The sequence below is a fragment of the Haemaphysalis longicornis genome, unplaced genomic scaffold, assembly GCF_048455015.1.
Source record: "Haemaphysalis longicornis isolate Haplotype H1 unplaced genomic scaffold, Haemaphysalis longicornis Haplotype H1 scaffold_1, whole genome shotgun sequence".
Lineage (NCBI taxonomy): Eukaryota > Metazoa > Arthropoda > Arachnida > Ixodida > Ixodidae > Haemaphysalis > Haemaphysalis longicornis.
This window is the reverse complement of record NW_027526203.1, coordinates 371,661,332-371,679,898: the sequence shown is the minus strand read 5'-3', so window position 1 is coordinate 371,679,898 and position 18,567 is coordinate 371,661,332. Positions and strand designations below refer to the sequence as shown.

The following is an 18,567-nucleotide window of genomic DNA, read 5'->3' as shown; positions in this document are numbered from 1 at the left end:
GCAGGATGTCTAGCTCATGACGAACATCTGGGAATCGATGATGTAGACATGTGAAGATGGCGGCGTCCAAAAACACGAAGGAAAGGGTGAGAAAAAAGCGACAAACTTTGCAACAAAAGTGTGAGCTTTCCGCTGCGCGTAAAAGAGTAATACTTGGCCCAGATGACCTTGACGACCCAATCTAACGATTACGCTACTTCATTTAGTGTGCTCAAAACGCCTTTCAGGGCCCCTTTAAGAAATCACAATTTTAGGGTATTTGCGCAATGATATCTGGTAAAATTTCCTGTAGAATACACACACACAAAAAAAAGACTCCCCAAACCCCAATGAGTGCTGTAGAATTGTCTTGGAGAACGTGAGAATGCTGTACTAATAGTTGCACACTTGACTCTGCCACTCCTGAAAAAAAAGAGAGAGAGAGAGAGAGAGAGAGAGAGAGAGAGAGAGAGAGAGAGAGAGAGAGAGAGAGAGACTGGATGCGTCGAAACATCAGACAGGACCCAGGAGCTAGGAGGTACATAGGCACTTTAAGAGTACCCTTTTCTCTAGCAAAGCGCAACAAAGGACCAAGAAGTTTCTCCACGGTGAATCACTGCTTGTCAAAGAGGTCGAGACTATGAAGGAGGTGTCACAAGCCTGGTCAACATAGAGTACCACCTATCAAGCCAGAGAGCAAGGCTGCAAGACAAAAACTGGTCAAAAACTGTGGAACCAAATGAGATGGAGCTCCCGTACATCAAGCCGACAGAGGAGCTCTCTGAGCGGTAGTGACACCATATCATACCCCACCCATTGCCAGAGAACATGCACCAAGTCCACCTCTGCAGTCAGTATGAAGATAGAGCCAAAGCCTTGAACAGGTCATGTGGCATCCTCCTGGAAACGGTCCACACGGATGTAGCCACAATCCATGTTAAAAGAGCAGAGACAGCGGTAGTCACCACAAAGAAAGAAAGAACGTGTCAGTGCCATCCTAATAACCGCATCAACCAAAGAAGCGGATTAGCTAGGTGTGGCACCGGCCCTCACGCAAACAAAAGCCACGGCGATCGTAACTGACTCACAGGAAGCCTGCAGGAGCTTCAGGTTGGGTTGGGTGGCACCAGCAACGCACCACATGCTATCAACCAAACTGCCCGATAGAAAGCTAGGATTGCGCAGATGCCTGCACACGCCTCCATGGAGGGCAACGAATTTGCCCGTCAAAAGGCCCTAAAACTTGTCGACCAAACATCATAGGATGTAGCACTAAGTCTACACCACTTGCAACGTACCAACAAATATAACACATTACAAGCTCAATCGGTGGACCCTCCCACTACATTACCTAAGCCTCGCAAAGTCCCACGAAACAACTCAGACTACTGCAAACAAACACCTTCCCGCACCCAATCAGGCTACACCAGATACCCCCCCCCCCCCAATATCCAGCTGAATCCAAATACATACTGTCAACAGCCAGGCACACTCAGAAATAGTCATTGAGCGTAGGAAAAAGAAAACAAGCACCTACACTAAAACCTCGTTACAAGAGACACTCAAGGGACCCGAGAGACATGCCCCTTGTAACTAAAAATTCTAAAAACACTGTGGAGTTGGACTAGACCACTTCATTATACATCAGCATCAAAGCGTATTTCGAAAGCTAGACAAGAAAATGCCCACTATGGCTTCATTCATAGTAGTTTTATGGACTGCAGATTGCATTAGTTTCTCTCCCAACTTTTACAGGTAAAGCACTTTACTTTGCAGGCCTTCCTGTTCACACAATACCGTTAAAGTGCTCTTGGATGTTCATCAGCCTCAACTGCAACATCCCTCCAATATCCTCATCATCCTCCTCCTCTGGTTCATCCTCTAGGGCACCATTTACTTGCACAAGGACCAGATAATCTGTCAGCTCCTCAGAGCATGAAAGGTCCTTATCTGCAGACAAAAAGTTTTGAACCACTGCTGTCTCTTGGATGAAGGCCCAAGCTTCATCTTTAGGGGAGTTTTCCACAAGGTATTTCATATACAGCCCCTCTTCCATCATGTCTCTCCTAAATAGTGAAGAATTTCTCTAGGGAGTCAAAAACATTGCCCTCAGTAGCCGAGTGTCTCTTGTAACCACATCTTTTGTATGCAATGTTCCGTACTGAGTTTATCAAATCCTTGAATTTCATGTTTTCATGTTTACAAGTATGCACTAAATCAGCCACTAAAATTAGTGGTTGTTGCTGGTCTTGATTTCGTACCATCTGTCGCACAAAGTAAAGATGGATGTTAAAAAAATGGGAAAAATGAGCATCACATTTAGGCCAACACACATGAGAAAGAACGGTGGAAACAAAGTTCTCCGGAGTATGTATTGAGAGCAGTGAAGCATGACTTTTAATTGCCCACATGACAAGTGCCTGCTACAGATGTGGTTCCCTACAGATGTTACGTGCAAAGCCTGCTAGCAAGCTAACACTGGCCACAAGGTCGCAAGGCTGCGCAGCAGTTCTCTGTACACATTGCGATGCCTGCCAATGTAGAATTCGCGGCAACAGCAACTTTAAAAAGGCACACACAATGAATGCACACCATTTAAGCTAACGTGCTCCCTTAATGGCCCCAGAATGCTAAGACATTCCGCCTCCATCAGCATCACCGAAGCGGTGCAGTTCAGTAGAGAGACAGCAGCTTTTACTTCTTCAGGTAGAAGAGGTACGCTGGGGTGTTGTTGGTGTGGCAGCTTCATCAGAGGTTGTGGGAGTGTCACCTGACGAGCCCTCACTTTTGACGCACTCATCCTCAGCACTCATGTCTCTGAAGTGCACATTTTCTTCACTGGGTTCTTCGTCTGCTTCAGGCTCAGTTTGCGGAAGGCCAGAGTAGTTCTGCCAGCAGGAACAGAATTAAGGCATGGTAATCAGTGACAAATTTCTCTCCCCTGTGAACCTTAAAATTTGTGCAGCACAACTTGACTTTGCTGAACTAAAAATTATGTGCAATTGCATTTATGCTTCAATTAATCACAGTTATAGCACGAATGGGCAATAGACTGCCACCTTTCAATGCATATCCCTTCAACTAGAAGCTAGTATTGGTCACAATGAGCAAGATTTAGTCTATAAGTAGCTAGTCTGAAGTAAATACCTGGTCAAGACCACGCCCATGCAGATCTGCAATGTTTCCCAACTGACTTCTCAGTTGTTTACCATATTCCAAATTTGAAGAGCCTAATAACTCACCATCCTCTGTGCCCTTTCACAGCAGATATTATACGCAAATTCACTCATCTGGAATCAAGCCAAATATAAAGAGCATCAATAAAATGAAGAAATGGAGCAATAAAGAAAAAGGTTCAATATCATGGCAAGTAAATGTGTTTCACTCTTACCGAAAATGAACTAGGTATGGCTATGCCCTGGAAACGGTAAAGCAGGCCCACAGATGTGTCCATCGCATGAACCTAAAAATAGGAGCACATCGCAACCACACAATTGCTTCGTCAGTTAATTTCCACTCGTAAAATGAACACACAACTACATGAGGCTCTCTCATGTGCCACTTATTTTGGCCACGGTAATGAAAACATTTTTTTAAACACGATGACAGTGACGATCGCATGGCGTTCTAAAATACCAGCTTTGCATCACTGTGGCCTTCATAAAGAAGGAGGGACATTTCCAAAGCAATATTTTGGGCCCTAAATAAGGTGCACAGGAAAAATGCCTGTGCTACTGTAGCCCACACAGATGAAACCCAAATTAACAAAGCATGAACTCATGAACTTTTCAACTTTACAAGCAGATTATAATTTTCCAGACCCTAAGCCAGTGAGTTCATGAAATCCTTGAATTTATGAAGTGGTAACCACCATTTATTTGCATCGTCTCCCTCCTCTTTGAGCTCCGACACACTGCGACTGTGTATATTGCCACATGCTTCCCTCAGCACAGCCACTACATCAGGCAAAACTGCAAGGCGAGAATCATTTGGCATTGCTGCGTCGCATTGCGCCTGAACTGGTATCCCTTGAAACCTGTCTGCAATGGCAAGGCCTCTAAACCCCACGACATGCTGCATCTCTCCAAAAGATTGTGACGCCTTGCAAGAAATTTCTAAATTGATGCTACTTTATTCACGTTACCCATGTCCAGTTTATTAGCTTTACCAGGAGTACGTAGGACAAAGAGTTCAGAAAAGAGGGATTTACAATGAAGTACTGGCCCAGGCAAAACACACAGGACAGGGTCACTCACCGCAACCACTTTGAAGCGGCCCATGTGGTCAAGGGAGCCAATCATCGGCCCAGCACTGATGTCCACGTGGTCCAGCAAGCGATACAATGTCACCGTGTTACCACTGGGGGACGCTGCGGCTATTCGTGGAATCTGCTCCGCCTTGTGCCTGTAGCAGAAAAGATTGCACCGTGCAATCAATGCCAGTTAGCACACGCACAAATTATGTAATCTTAAGCTAAAGAGACGACCTGCTCGTGTCTTGTCCACCATGCAAGAAAGGGTAGGCATGCAAAGCTGTGCACATTTCTAATCCATTAAAAAAAAAAGAAAAAAAGAAAAAAGAAGTATTGAATTCAAGGTGCCTGCAAGCAGACAAACCTAGCTTGAGCTGACTGTTTAGGTAACAGGCTGTGATGACCCAATTTCACTTGCCCTTTTTTACTTGTCTGCTATGGTGCCACCATACGAAATCAGAATTTGATATTCGCAAATGGGCTTTCACTGCTTCAATTGTGTCTGTAGGGCTCGTATGCCACCAACAACAAAGTTTGGATGTCTAACATGCATAACCAAACAGTGAAATTACCTAACTTCACCAAACCTTTACGAAACGTCAAACGAAACTCCAAAATGTATTCACATGTTGATATACCACACACACTACATGCGGGTGATTTTCAGATGCACTACGTAGGCCATGGGTCGGCACAGTCTAATTCTTTGCATCTCGTTGTAAGTTAGTCTCGTCAGGTGGCACTGACTCACAATCAGTGACCACATATTCAATTTCTCAAAGCTATCAATCTTCTCCAGTTCATGTGTTTAGCTCAAGTGCCTGTTGAGCTAAACACATGAACTGAGGTGGGCTAGTTGTTGTATGATGCTACTAGAAGAAAACAGTGCAAAAAATTGATGAAAAGACACACAGTAATCCACACAACGGGAGAAAAGTGTGACGGCACCCCCTCTCTGAACTTGTTCGAGAGGGAAATTGGGTACTTGCAATCTTGATCGATTTAATACATGTGGACCGCTTTCATCGTCACAATCAACTTACTTTTTTCTTTTCCGTTTTTACGTTTTTCTGGACTAGCCTATGTACACTGTTTCTTCTAAATAAGCATCAGTTGCCACTCAGCGCAGTGAATGTCTCTCCTTCCATTTGCTTTGTTTTTCGGCGCTGTTTTTTCCTAGTAGTGTCTGTTGAGCCTTGACGCCACTTCTAAGCACCCATGTGCCAAATCAAAACAGGAACATAACCAGGACTGATACAGACTTTTAGCAGGAATGCAGATATTCAACACTACTGCCGTCAGAGATTCACAGGCAGAACTCTGACATGGGGAAGGGTAAGGAGCCTACAGATTTCACTCTAGATCCCACAGTGATTCTAGTTGGAAAAACTTTCGAAGAAGGGTGCAGGCTAAAAACACACTACAAAAAAATGGCAGCAGTTGAGCTGTCTGCCTCCTAACGCTGCACTCTGGTCTGGCAGAAGCAGTGGCAGCTTTTCACAGCTTGGAAGCCATTGTTAGAAGACTGCCCTGCCAGCTCCATAAATTCGAAAGTAATAGCTGCAATCCCAAGAAGCGGATGTGCCACAGCAAGTGGTCATCTGCCATACATTATAAACAACTGCTGATACCTGATAATATAACAAGGAGCACTGAAACAGACCCATGTCTCCTCAGGCACCATTGAACAGCTAGCAAAGATTTTTATGCTCAAAAAGTGTGGATATATGCAGGTACACTTATATCAAAGTGGCGGATAAGTAAGAAAAGTCAAGTCCACCAATCAAAAATATTTTCATTTATAGGAATCACCTCACTTTAACTTTTATAGAAGCCTTGCTCATATATGTACTCAGATGTCAAGGTTTGACTTTTTTTAATTAGGTAGATACTATTACCTACAGTAACAAAAAGTTAACTTTTTGTTACTGTAGGTAATAGTAGGTAACCTTTTCTCTACAGTGCCATGGCCACATGTGGGCACTACACACACACAACTTTCCAGCCCTCATTTCCATAATTAACTGTGCCAATCACATTATTATTGTAAAAAAATGTGAATACATTACAGCACAGGTGTGCGAACAGTGATTTTTTGCTTTAGAATAAAATACAAAATGAATGTTTGTTTGAATAGTTCTGAATCGAAATGAATATTTAGCAATTTCAATAAGAAAGCTGAAATTTACATTTTCTGAAGCATGCTTCAGTAATTACCTCACAGAAAAAATAAAAGGCTCATTTAAAAGATTTGCAAAATTATTTTTAGGCACAGAACAAACACAGGAAAACTATCCTGTATGGCTTTATTGTGGTATTATATTTTATATGCGGTAACTTTCATCTCATTCAGTGACTTCAAGTACAGGTGTTTCAGTATATTCATATGATTAGGTACAACTATACATTCGGACAAGCTATGTGATTTACACAGTTCTCTCTCATTGAAAAAAAAAGTAAATGGCAGTTCCATGAACTTTTATGTCAGCTCTAGAAAAGAGAGTTGCATATGAAGCAATGCAAGGCATAAAAAAATTTGCCTGTATATTAGTATATTAAATTGTCTCATGCATGTCCTCTTGGCATGACGGTATCATCCCTGCTTTCCGACTCTCTGCTTGTGAGTCCCCTTCCCGGTAGTAAAAATGCATGAATTTTACTTTGAAAACACACTTGAACCACATACACAAGAACTGCAAATATGACTTCGGCAAAGGGCATTTTATGATTATATAAAGAAAGAGTTGAGACCGAAATTGATGCAAGTGCATGATGATAAACTGCAACGGTCTGCAAACTAGCTGTTCCCAGCGCAAAGCCAATGCCAGTTTGTTAGAAAAAGCTTTATCGTGGTGTCTAGGAGTACAAAACTGGCCAATATTACCTCTTTCCAATGCTATATATATACACATACATATATAAAAAAACACTACAGGTTAAAAAAAAAAAGATCAAGTTTGCACATAATTTGATTAGAAAACCAAGTTTGTAGCAGGGCTTTCTTATCTAAAGTCTGTTGACTGGGGCAGCTTAAAGCACAACCACTGTATTAGGATGGATAAAGAGGAGCATCAGGGTGCAGTTGGACCAATGGCAAGGAGTTAAGTTGCACTCCCCAAAGCACCTTCCCCTTGCCACTTAGCTGCACGTCACCGGTGCACTGAGGGAAAACGTGTCACCACCAGTGGGGAAAACCACTGTATGTTTGCAGCGGTCAATCGTAAATGCTGACGGTACGCATCCAGTGCCATGGGCATCCTTAACTCGTTGCAAGGAGTATATTTTGCATGTATTTTAGAGGGGCGTTTCTCATTTCCAACAAGGCATAACTTTACACGTCCGAGTTTATTGAAACAACTGCCCATTTGCCTTTTCAGACATCAAAGTAACTTCGAACATATGCGAAATTCTCTAATAGTGCTATTCAATTTGAAGCCAAACAAAATATTATGTTATTTACTTTAACATTTCAAAGCTTCAGTTATTCAGGCACCCCTACATTACGTCATTAGTGCAGCAGCTTCCAAGCAGCCTAGATACGAAAGCATCAGTAGAATTATAAAAATTGTGGCCCTATCCTCTTAAAAAAAAAACATCAGTAAGAAATGTATAAGTACACGAAGGTGGTACAGTTGGTAAAGGTTCACTATACGAAGATGGCGCAAGAAACAAGACTGAAACAACAGAGACACAGCACTGCGTTTGTCTATATCTGTTGTTTTTCCAGTCCTATTTTTTGAACTGCTTTTTTTGCAATTAAGAAGGACATGTTGGCACTACCATAGCCTGGCACAATAATTTAGCAGATTTTGCATTGCATAAGCAGCTAGGCCAAAAGAAATAAAGTCGAGAATAAATGTGTTATGGAGTACTTCTATTTGCAATCAATTAAGTCGCTCAATTGTGCAAAAGGTGAGTCAAGAGAACAGTAAAAGTACCCACTTGTTGTCTTCAAACATCCGCAGAGCAAGTGAAGCGTCCACTTCCAGCCGCTCAAATCTGTGTGGCTTGGTTGCTAGCCGTCTTCCCATTCCCGATAGCACATCCAACTCATCCTGGAAAAAAATGTGAATTTGTTGCCCTAAACCACTATGAGCTATCTTGAAATGCACCAGTTCAAGGAGCCCTTTGTGTCGAGCTGAATAGAATGTAGAGGACAGACTGCAATTTATTACCCACCTGCTTTGATTAGCTCATATCATTGCACTTTTTTCTTTTCACTAATGGTTGTTCTGCCAAAGCGAAGGCAACACTGTCTTGCACAAGGTGAAATCCACTTGCACTCTAATGTAATACACAAAAACTAATTTGAAAGAGAGCTTAATTTGTCACTAAAGGAATGTTTATTTTTTGCAACAAATTACTGCAGATAATATTGCTTTAACAATTTCTGCTAAAGAGCACCACTGTAACAAGTCTTGTGCAGCCCCATCAGTTTTTTTTATTCCTTTTTTAAAACTTAAAAAAGGGTTAAGTCAGCAATCAATGCATCAACAGTGCACAGATAACACAGCGCTGCAAGAGTGTTGGCTGCAAGTTTGCATTTTCATGATTTTATGCAAGCAACGCCTTGCTTACTTATATACAGACTTACAAGCCTGTCCTCCCTGCCGATTTCGCCAAATTAACGAGGAGGAGACGTGCAACAAAAACGGAAAATTCGAATGCTTGATTGATTGTATAGGGTTTAACGCGCCGACACAACATAGACGATGAGGTGCGCCGTAGTGGGGATCTTTAACATGCGCCGAAATCTCGCACACACGGGCGTTCTTGCTTTTCGCCTCCATCGGAAAAGCAGCTGCCATGGCCGGGAACCAAACCCGCATCCTCGTGCTCAGCAGCGCAACACCTTAGCCACTGAGCCACCGTGGTGGGTAAATTCGAATGCTCTTTCCACATGAAAGATACATGAAAAAACTCACAACAGAGGCTACATCACCATCTTCATCAGCAGCAGCCTAATTATGTCCACTGCCTAACAAAGAATTCTCCCACAGACTTCCAACTGCCTCTACACTCCACTCTCCAAATGCATTCTTTGCAGCTAAATTTCCTTATTTCATAGCTTCGTTGAGTCTTCAGTCTGTTACTATCTCACAATGGCATGCCCTGGTGGCCAACAGGCTGTCGGCTGTCGGCATTACATGCCCAGCCCAGCTACATCTCTTTCTTTGTTGAGCTAAGCAGTCTTCCGGCTGAGTTCACCCCCTAATCTAATACACAAGTTTCCTATCCCAAAGCATCACTCCAATCATCCTTGTTCCCGTGGTTGGTTGGGCCGACCTAAGTTTTCTTCGAAGGTGCCCAGCAAGTCCCAAGTTCCTGCTCCGTAAGTCATCATTGCGAGTACACAATGGTTGTATATCTTCTCAGTGATATATGTAGTCTACTGTCCATTACTTGACAGTGCTTTTTGAATGCTCCCTAGCCTGTACAGTTTCTAGAGCATTCCTTGCAGGTCTCCCAAATCACTGAAGAAACGATGTCACGAGTAAACTTTAAGATGCTCGAATTTTCTCCATTTACTCATATCTCTGGCTTCTCCCAATCAAACTTTCTAAATACCCAATACCCCTTCTAGACATGTAAACAACTTTGGTGAGATGGTGTCCCCTAGTCTGACGCCCTTCCAAATAGGGAACTTCCCACTCTTCCTCCGAATGGTTATCGTGCTCGTAAATTTCTTGTATACTATATCCTCCAAGAGCACTATGTTTGTCTCCACTACTCCCTGTTTTCTTAATGCTTCCTTCACTCAAATGGTGTCAACTTACAAAGTGATTACACAATGCTTAAAACTTTTTTCAGTGTCCCTTTAATGTAGTACAGTCGAGCCCACTTTTAATGAACGCCGCATCGGGAAACTTAAATCAGTTCGTTATATCTGCTTTTCGCTATATCTGGACACAAAATCCATGTATACAAATGGTAACGGGACACGGAGATTTGTTCGTTATAGCCGCTATTCCATTAAAACTGGGTTCGCTATAAGTGGGCTGTACTGTACTATTATAAAACCCCAAAACATGGCCCACTAAACAGGCAGAACAAATATGGAGATAGCAAAAAGTGGTGGGTTATTTCTAATTGTGCAACCGCAAACCATTTGACATGCTTGAAAAAAGAAAAAATAAACAGATAATTACTCCAAATAACAAGGCGGGTTTCTTATGGGGGTGGGGCATCTCTATTAATTTCGAAGTACGTTGTTTTCTTTGGGAGTGAACAATGGGAGCACGTGGCTTCATGCACCACCAGAGCAGTCACAAAAACTTAAGTATGGGCTCAGCGCTACCTCTGTAAAAAATGTAGACAATGTTTTAAGTAACCTTGTTGCCCATCTGCACAACTTGCTTGCACCATGACCACACTACTTTGACAGAACTGAGTGACGCATACCCTTCTGTTCACAATCAAGAACAAGATAGCCCTTGCTTGTTGGCCTAAGTAGTTTCCAGTTGACTTTTGAAAAATTACATTTTGCAAAACGAGAACAACAAACAATAAAAGTTCTGAAAATAAAATAGCCTGCTGCCCATGAAGTAAATGAAAAAACCCGTAAATGACTCACCCGACGGGGTTCCCAGTTTTCTATCCCAAGGTCCACGTTGTACACAAAGCTTCCAGACTTCACTGCAAAGAGAACGAATTTGATGTGTAAATAAAATACAATAAAATGACTGCAGCTGAAACAACCTTTAGTTACAGCTTTAAGCTTTAATTCTTGACCCTGAATGCAAAACAATATCACCATTTAAATGATTATTTATGCAAACAAAGTACTGTGATGTCAAGAAGGCAACTTACATACACACATGTATACTATAAAGCAACAAAGGAGGTTAAGTAAATTCTCATGGAGCCAATTCTTAAAAATAAACACCATGGCTCATTAGCTCAACATGGCATTCAATTTTACAAACCTATGTCAGCTGGCAAGAATGTGCCAGCTGGTTCTATTACACAATTTAGGTTGTTCATCTATAATAATGTTCAGTAGCAACATCAGCATGCAAAGAATTAAGCAAGAAAAAAAAAATGAATGCATCGATTGTTCATATTTTTTAATGATGCAGACAATTCCTCCAATGCTTCTGATGACTTCTTACTCAGTGGTCCATGTACTGCTGCCAGAGGGGAACAGCTTTCAGCAGCATTAGTTTGAATTACACAGACTGCATAATTGACACTGCAGCAAAAAAAATGTGAGCTGAATGTATGAAGCAGCAACAAGGACTGCTACAGAGGCCTACTGATGTAGTTCCTTAAAGGAGTACTGACCCAAAATTTTCTTGTTACGTTTTATTCCCTGTTATGGGTGCCTACCAGTCCACTAACCATAGAATGGCACATTGGACAGCCGGTCGCAGTGTAAATAATTATTTACAGGCTCGTTTATTTCTGTCAGTTTCGGTTTCGACAAAACGAACACCCAGGCGGCCGCCATGACAGGAGGGTGCTCGTGATGTCACTGTTCTGGGCGCACCACTGCCGGTGTGAACACGCGCGTGCGCACAGACCGCCCGTGGTCACCGCCCGTGGTCTCCACCATCTCCACGCGTCCGGGCAGCATGACGTCAGTTTCAAAGCCTGTGGTGTGTTACACATGCCGGAGCAGCGCGCGCCAACCGCAGCAAGCGCGTTGGCCACATCATGGGGGCCCTCACGTCGACAGTTTGGGGTCAGGTGGAGCAGATGGCATCATGCTGATGCCGATTGCGAAAGGGTATCCGTTCTGAGCTTTCTTGTGCACGCAAAGATTAAAATGCATTCAAAATATGCTATACCAAACGGTTACTGTTAAACTTTCCTGGGAGATATCTCCATACACAAAGGAAGCCTTTTACACAGTTATGTCAGCTTTGAAATTTCATGTCAGTACTACTTTAATTGTAACTCCTCCAGTTTAAACTGACGAGCAGCCCCTATAAGTGGCACCTAGCAAATAAAAAAAAAAGAGAAACCCTCCGTACATCAGCAGCCGAATTATGCCGAGAAGCGATCAAAATGTGCCCCTTATGACACTTCTCTAACCAGAACCAGGGCATCAATGCCCAGCATGGAGTGGCAAGATACCAACCTTGGGGTGGTGGCCAACTGTGAAGCTGCACAAAGTACTGATCCTTGAAAGCACGCTCCACAATGTAACCAAGAAGGAAGCTGCCAGTTCGCCAAAAAGCCTGCAAACAGCACAATGTCAAAATCGAGCTCAATGTCACATGAACAACTCGCTGCACCTGCCAATCAATGTTTCAGCAACCTGAAGTATGTATGATGAGGTGAGCACATTTCCTCCCCAGATGAGAGAAAAAGAGGGGGAACAAGAGAGATCAGAAGAGCAGATCAAAACAGTTCACCTTGTTGGCAAAGTAAGGGTTTGGGTCCTTGTAAAAGTTGAATGTGAGCTGACAGTCCTGTGTCAATGGCCTGCTCATGTCCCACGACTCGCCATCAACCTCGGCAACAGCTGCTCGCTGCACCAGGCTCTCATGAATGTCTGTCGAACAATGCACATAATAAGAGACGGACTCAGCGTTCGTGCAGAAAAGAGAAGGCGACATCCCATCTCAATTGAGCTGGTGCCGATCTTCATAAGCAAGCTTAGTCCAGCTGTTATTTACGCCTGCTCCGTCGCACTTTCATCAACTTACAAGCTCAACAAACACAGACTCACTATGTGCAATCAAAAAAAGGTACAAGCCATCCAGAGAGACCAATATAATTAAATATATGCGCATGTATGCTATGTGATGTTACTCTTAAGCAAACCATTTCTATATATAGCTGCACACCCAGGGATCAGGTGCTGTATATAGCTGTACACACAGCAGGTTGAAAACTATATGCCTTGCTCATGCGGTATGATCCTGTGCTTCAAATTAAGAATTTTAAAATAACTATGAAAGGTCAAAGTTTAATGATTTGGCTGAATCATCTAAAAATGTATATAAATAACTACCACAGCTTTAGCTTAAAGGCCAACTGCACTCAAAATTTTAACCTCCTGAAAACATTATTTCTGTATAGCCTGCCTAAAAAGACTGCAAGATATAAAATGACAGTTGAAATATGCGTATCCACGGCACAAACGACCATAAAAAATCGGAGATTTCGAAAGCAAAATTGAGGACAGTTCAGCCATTACGGCCAGGCCGAAGTGACATTCCAGCCGGCGAGCAAGCGGTAGCATGCAGCCAGCCGGCCAGGGCAAATCTGCGCACAATGCTTCACTCTCGCCGCAGTTCTAGCACAAGCACGCCCAGCGGAGCTTGACTGGTTCTCCTGGCTGGCCGTAGGGAAAAGCACAGGGCCGGCCGCAATGTCACTTCCGCTCCGCTTCATGGCTGTTTGCGCAATCTGCCGGCAGGTGCACCGTCTCCTGCGACGGAGCTCTTTTGAATGTTTATAACTAATTAACAATGCATTTCACGGGGCTACCAGTCATGTCCCAGTTGGTTTGGTGGTACTTACTGTACGTTCAAAGTAAATTTGGTTGAGGTGAAATTTGAGTGCAGTTGGCCTTTTAAGAACATTAAATGACCATGTAGTAAGTTACCTTTAGTTAAACTAAACAAGGCTGCAAGTTATACACTAGACTTCTGAGAAACTAATGGTTCTGCTTTATCCATGCCTACACCAACACAACTACACATACAGCAGCAAGCACACACAGTTGAACAGGGTGGCGTAGTGTAGCATCAGGAACATTTTTGCCAGCAAGAAAGATGCGTTCTCTTTGTTGCTGGCATAGCATTCTTTCACACAAGAGGCTTCAAAGACTGGCTGCTTTTTTCACTCATGGCACATCCAGCGTTAAAAAGAAAGGCGTGAAACAAGTAGATGTAGCTGCATTGTGCCACACCTTTTAATAACGCAGAGCCCTTCTACTGCCATTCATACCATATTTGACACACAGGGCATGACATAGCGTGCAAAAAGAAAGCAGTGGATTGACAAACGTAAGCAAAAACATTTAGTTATCTATTGTTGCGTTTTGAAATGGGAAAGCTCACTCCAAATTCAAGAACTATCAACCTAGATGGTTGAATTTGTCCCATAGAGCATTTCTCAAAAGTCATCAATGCTTACGGCAGTGTGGTTAGTGTGTCAGAAATCCAATTTTTCTCGCGCACTGACCTTGACAAGCGTGAGCACAAAGTACACACACAAAAAAGTTATTTACGCAAATTAAAGTTTCGAAAATGCCGTTTAATATGGCAGGCGCCCACCACAAGGCAATTTCCCAGATTCTGTAAATAACTGTGATGTACTAAAACTGTATACTACCACACAAGACTCCTCACCCTCCATTCACAACTAGCCGACACATTGATTTCTATGTATTGGCGCGGTTTAGGGGAAATGGCAGTGAATTTGTTTTCACGTAGCAAGAGTACAATCCAAAACGGTACTTGAGGCAATTTCTAGAAAGAAAGCTTCTGCAACATTCAATGGCACCAGCACTTACGCCTGGCACAGTCATACGGTGTGGAAATTCCCTTGTTCATGATGAGGGTGCAGTTCTCCATCGGTCCCACATAGCGCACTTCAATCTTCTCCACACGCGTAATCAGGGACGCTTGGCGCTCCTTCTCGGCAGTGAACAAGGCATCGCGCTTCTTCCGCACTGCCTCATTGGTCAAACGGGACTCGTTGGTAGCCACCGACGAGGAGCAGACTGCCACAAAGCAAATGTAACAGGACCAAATGTAGCAGACTACTTCACTGAAGCCAAATTTGAAAAATGTGCCAACGCTCAGGACGGCTTAAGAAATACGCGAATGAACAGTCCAAGTTTGCAAGCTTCTTTTTTTTTTTTTTTTTGTTCTTCAGGCCAAACATTTTTGTATACAGAGCACAATCGCTATGTTTGGCCGCTGAATGAGCTACCTCGTGCAACCTCATACTTTCTGCACTGGCGTACCACATACCACGCAACGAATGATAGCAGCGTTTACTGGTTTCAGCAGTACAAAAACGTAAGTCCATCAACATATTCTATGAAATTCGAGAGTCCTACGACCAAAATATAGCCATAAATAAAAAAAGTAAGGCCACTACACGTGCGGCAAAGTTTGTCCTCTGAACGCTCATCGCCCGGGTAAAGTTTGTGTAATTACTTACGGTATCTTTGGCCCAAACATGTTCGTTTAAGAAGACAAAACACGCGATTTGTCGAGTTCAGCGACATTGTTGCCCTTTTGAAAGTAGCCTGTAGCCTCTTATCCTTTTTTGTTACTGAAAACTTGCTCTTAATTTGCGGTACACATCTTCATTCACGACGGACGAACTGCTCAACCTGCCACAAGATGATGTCGATCACTAAGTGCTGCTGGCGCTGCCAATGCAAATAGGAAAAAACGTGAGCTTCGACGGGCATTTTATCCTCTTTGACTGCCAGAAAATATAACTAATTGCCCTCAAAAATCTTCTGAAAAGAAACATGGCTCACTACTGTGTTGAAAAAAAAAAGCATAAAGAATGTTTGGTGTCGGTTTTTGTTACTATGTGCTTGCGCACACAGCGCACTGGGAACCAAACATCCTGCATGCTTTATAACCATACAGTTGTATACTATAAAACTCTATGAAACTAACTTCCTTGCTGCGAGTTTAAAAAAGGCCGCGTGTTTTGTTCTGGAAACCCCTGGCGCGGCCGCAGGTGGCCCCGCGCAATTCGAACTGCGAAAAAAGAATGCAAGCAAAGAATTCCCAAATCTGCACAATAGGTAAGCGGGAGATCACGAAGAAAAAGTTCTTCGATAATACTAAAGAGGTGCATTGCTTTTCCAAGCCCGGGCGTGTTTGTGCGCAAACGCTGCGGGAGGGCGCCAGAAACCATGTGTCAGGCCTCTTCGATTTGGCCTGCAGACCTGTGCACGGCCTGTGCCTGACTCATGCGACCAGTCCTCAGCATTTTCTTTCCTCCGTAGTCCTCAGTGAGGGAGGCGTCCAGCTTCGTAAAAAGTGGATTAGAAATTTAAGCAGTAGACGTTAGTAAAATAGGTGGGAAAAAGCAGATAAGAAATCAGGGAGAAATTTGAAAAAAAAAAAAAAAAAAAAAAAGGCTGGCATGAAGTACAACTGAAGGAAGAGGGAGGAGGAATAAACATTTATTTAACTGTACGAGTTCCATTGTGGAAGGCCTTCTTAGTCTAGAAGCCTTGGTCCTTGGCTGCCCGGCAGGCCCTGTCCAGAGCTGGTCAGCTGGTCCTCCCATTGCTCCAGGGTTGGGTTTTGTAGGGGGTTAATGATGGTGATTGTCGGCACTCCCAGACCATATGGTAAAGAGTGTTGGGTGTGGGGCAGTGTTGACAAGTCGGTGTGTATGTTGGGTAGATGGCATGGAATAGTGTTCCGTGGGGTAGCTGTCTGAGGGTAATGGCGCCCTCTCTGGTCATCTTAATGTATGATGGGAGGTAGATGCGGCGCTTCAATCGGTAGTGGGTGAGAACATCCGTGTATCTCCTTGGAAGGTCGTTGCTGGAGGTCATCGATCGGTCTGCCAACAAGGGGAAGGCCCAGAAGGTATGCTCGTGGGCAGTGGCGCGAGCTGCTTTATTCCCCTCTAGGGATGCGTGGCCTGGGGTCCAGACTATGTGGACTTCGGGGGGTGGGGGGCAGGGTGGCTTTGTAGAGCGTTCAGGATGCTAATGTCTTCCATCACAATCGTCAACTGCGCTGTTGCCTTCATGCTGATTCGGCGTCCTCGTAGAAGCTCTACGGCTTCGTCATCATAGCTGGTTGTTGACGCATAGGCCTGTACTATCTTTAACCTGTATCACTTGTTTACTTGATCACAACAGCCGTGACTCACTCGCTAATGCTGAAAAACTCCTCCATGTTTCCGGCTATTTCTCTGTGGATTAAAAATCCCAGCCCGTGTTCTTTCTTCGCTTGGGGTCCACTGTACCACAGAATATGCCCGCTAGTGAGCTCCATGAAGCCTTCTCCTGTCCTTCTAACTTAGCTTAACCCTGTAATATACCACTTAATGTCCGACAGCTCCTCTAGTGGTACAGCTACGCTTCCCTCACAAGGCAAGGTGTGTGCACTGAACGTTGCCAGGGTCAAGTTCCAAAGGCGGCCTGTCTGGACCCAGAGATTCTTAGCACCCTCTGCTGTATCGCTGTTCTGACGACCACCGTGTACAGGCGCTCTACAGCTGCTGGGGACTGAGGGCTGAGAGTTGAGTTGATCAGTCATGGGAGGTGGCGGCCAACTACTACACCAAGGTGGCCAGAACCTTCTCTGGTGAAAGAGTGCTGTTTATGTCCCTAAGAGCCTTCCTAGCATGGTTGAACCTTTCTAGTGTAGCCTCTGAGGTATTCGGGATGATGGGTGGGTACTTCCGGGGTAGGCAGCGCTCCATACCTGCATGGGTACGGCACAGAGCTAGACGAAAAAGAAAAAGCGAGAGTAGCGAGAGTAGACGCTAGCTTACTGATGAGATCCACTGACGTCTGGGCGTTGGAAAGGTAAGCCACTGCCATGCTCAAGTGTACAGCTATGAAAAAAAATGGGTAGTATGTAGCTCAGCTGGCTAGCTCAATGGCTAGCTCAGCTGGCCAAAAAAGCCAGCAGAGCTTCATGGCTACAGCTTATTTATTGTACAGTTAAGAAAATAAAAGTGGAATGCTCTCATACTTATAACTGAGAAACGACTAGTTAGTGGCAAGTAGTGCAATTGAAACCTGATTTTACAGGGTTGATCAGGCCTGCAAATTATTTTGTGAAATGAAAGAACACGAGTCCAATAAAATGCTACTGGGGAATCAAAACGAACAAAATTTGGTTCGTACTAGTACCGGGTTTCAATGATAAGAATTGGAGGATATTCCTGAACTTCAAGGCTTTTCAAACTATTAAACACTGGATATTCTAAAATACAAAATGCAAATGTATTCAGAACTAAAAGAGATTTTGCTAACGCACTCTCAATAGCCCAAATTGCCGTAATAGAATGCAACTTCAGGGCACAGCACCTCGGGGCATCTCTTGCTGACAAATTTAGATAGACAGCTCTGACTTAAGCTTCCTTGGAGAGACACATTGAGGAATTTACATTTTTTTGTTTCTTGAGTTGCCAAATCTGCCACCAGGAGTCTGCTTTAGTCTTTTGGTTTTGGCGAAAAGCAAAAACGCCCGTGTGTACGAGATTTCGGCGCACGATAAAGATCCCCAGGTGGTCAAAATTAATCCGGAGCCCTCCACTACGGCGCGCCTCATCGCCTGCGTTGCGTCGGCGCGTTGAACCGCACAATCAAATCAATCTTTTGGTTTTAAGTTCTTTTTCAAATGTGCTTGATATTTAAATTAGATCAGTAATTTCCA

At 43.7% G+C, this 18,567-nt stretch overlaps 1 protein-coding gene across 1 annotated transcript; it reads right to left on the bottom strand.

Moving 5' to 3' along the window:
- Nucleotides 1-2,353: 2,353 nt before the first annotated feature.
- Nucleotides 2,354-15,551, bottom strand: Mrpl39 (mitochondrial ribosomal protein L39). Its single transcript, XM_077686335.1, has 10 exons — nt 15,359-15,551; nt 14,703-14,912; nt 12,592-12,731; nt 12,315-12,414; nt 10,806-10,867; nt 8,174-8,286; nt 4,236-4,383; nt 3,371-3,442; nt 3,222-3,269; nt 2,354-2,867 (listed from the first exon to the last, which is right to left on the bottom strand). Exons 1-10 carry the CDS (start codon nt 15,423-15,425, stop codon nt 2,682-2,684), a joined length of 1,146 nt encoding a protein of 381 aa, XP_077542461.1. The 5' UTR covers nt 15,426-15,551; the 3' UTR covers nt 2,354-2,681.
- Between the last annotated feature and the right edge of the window lie 3,016 nt (nt 15,552-18,567).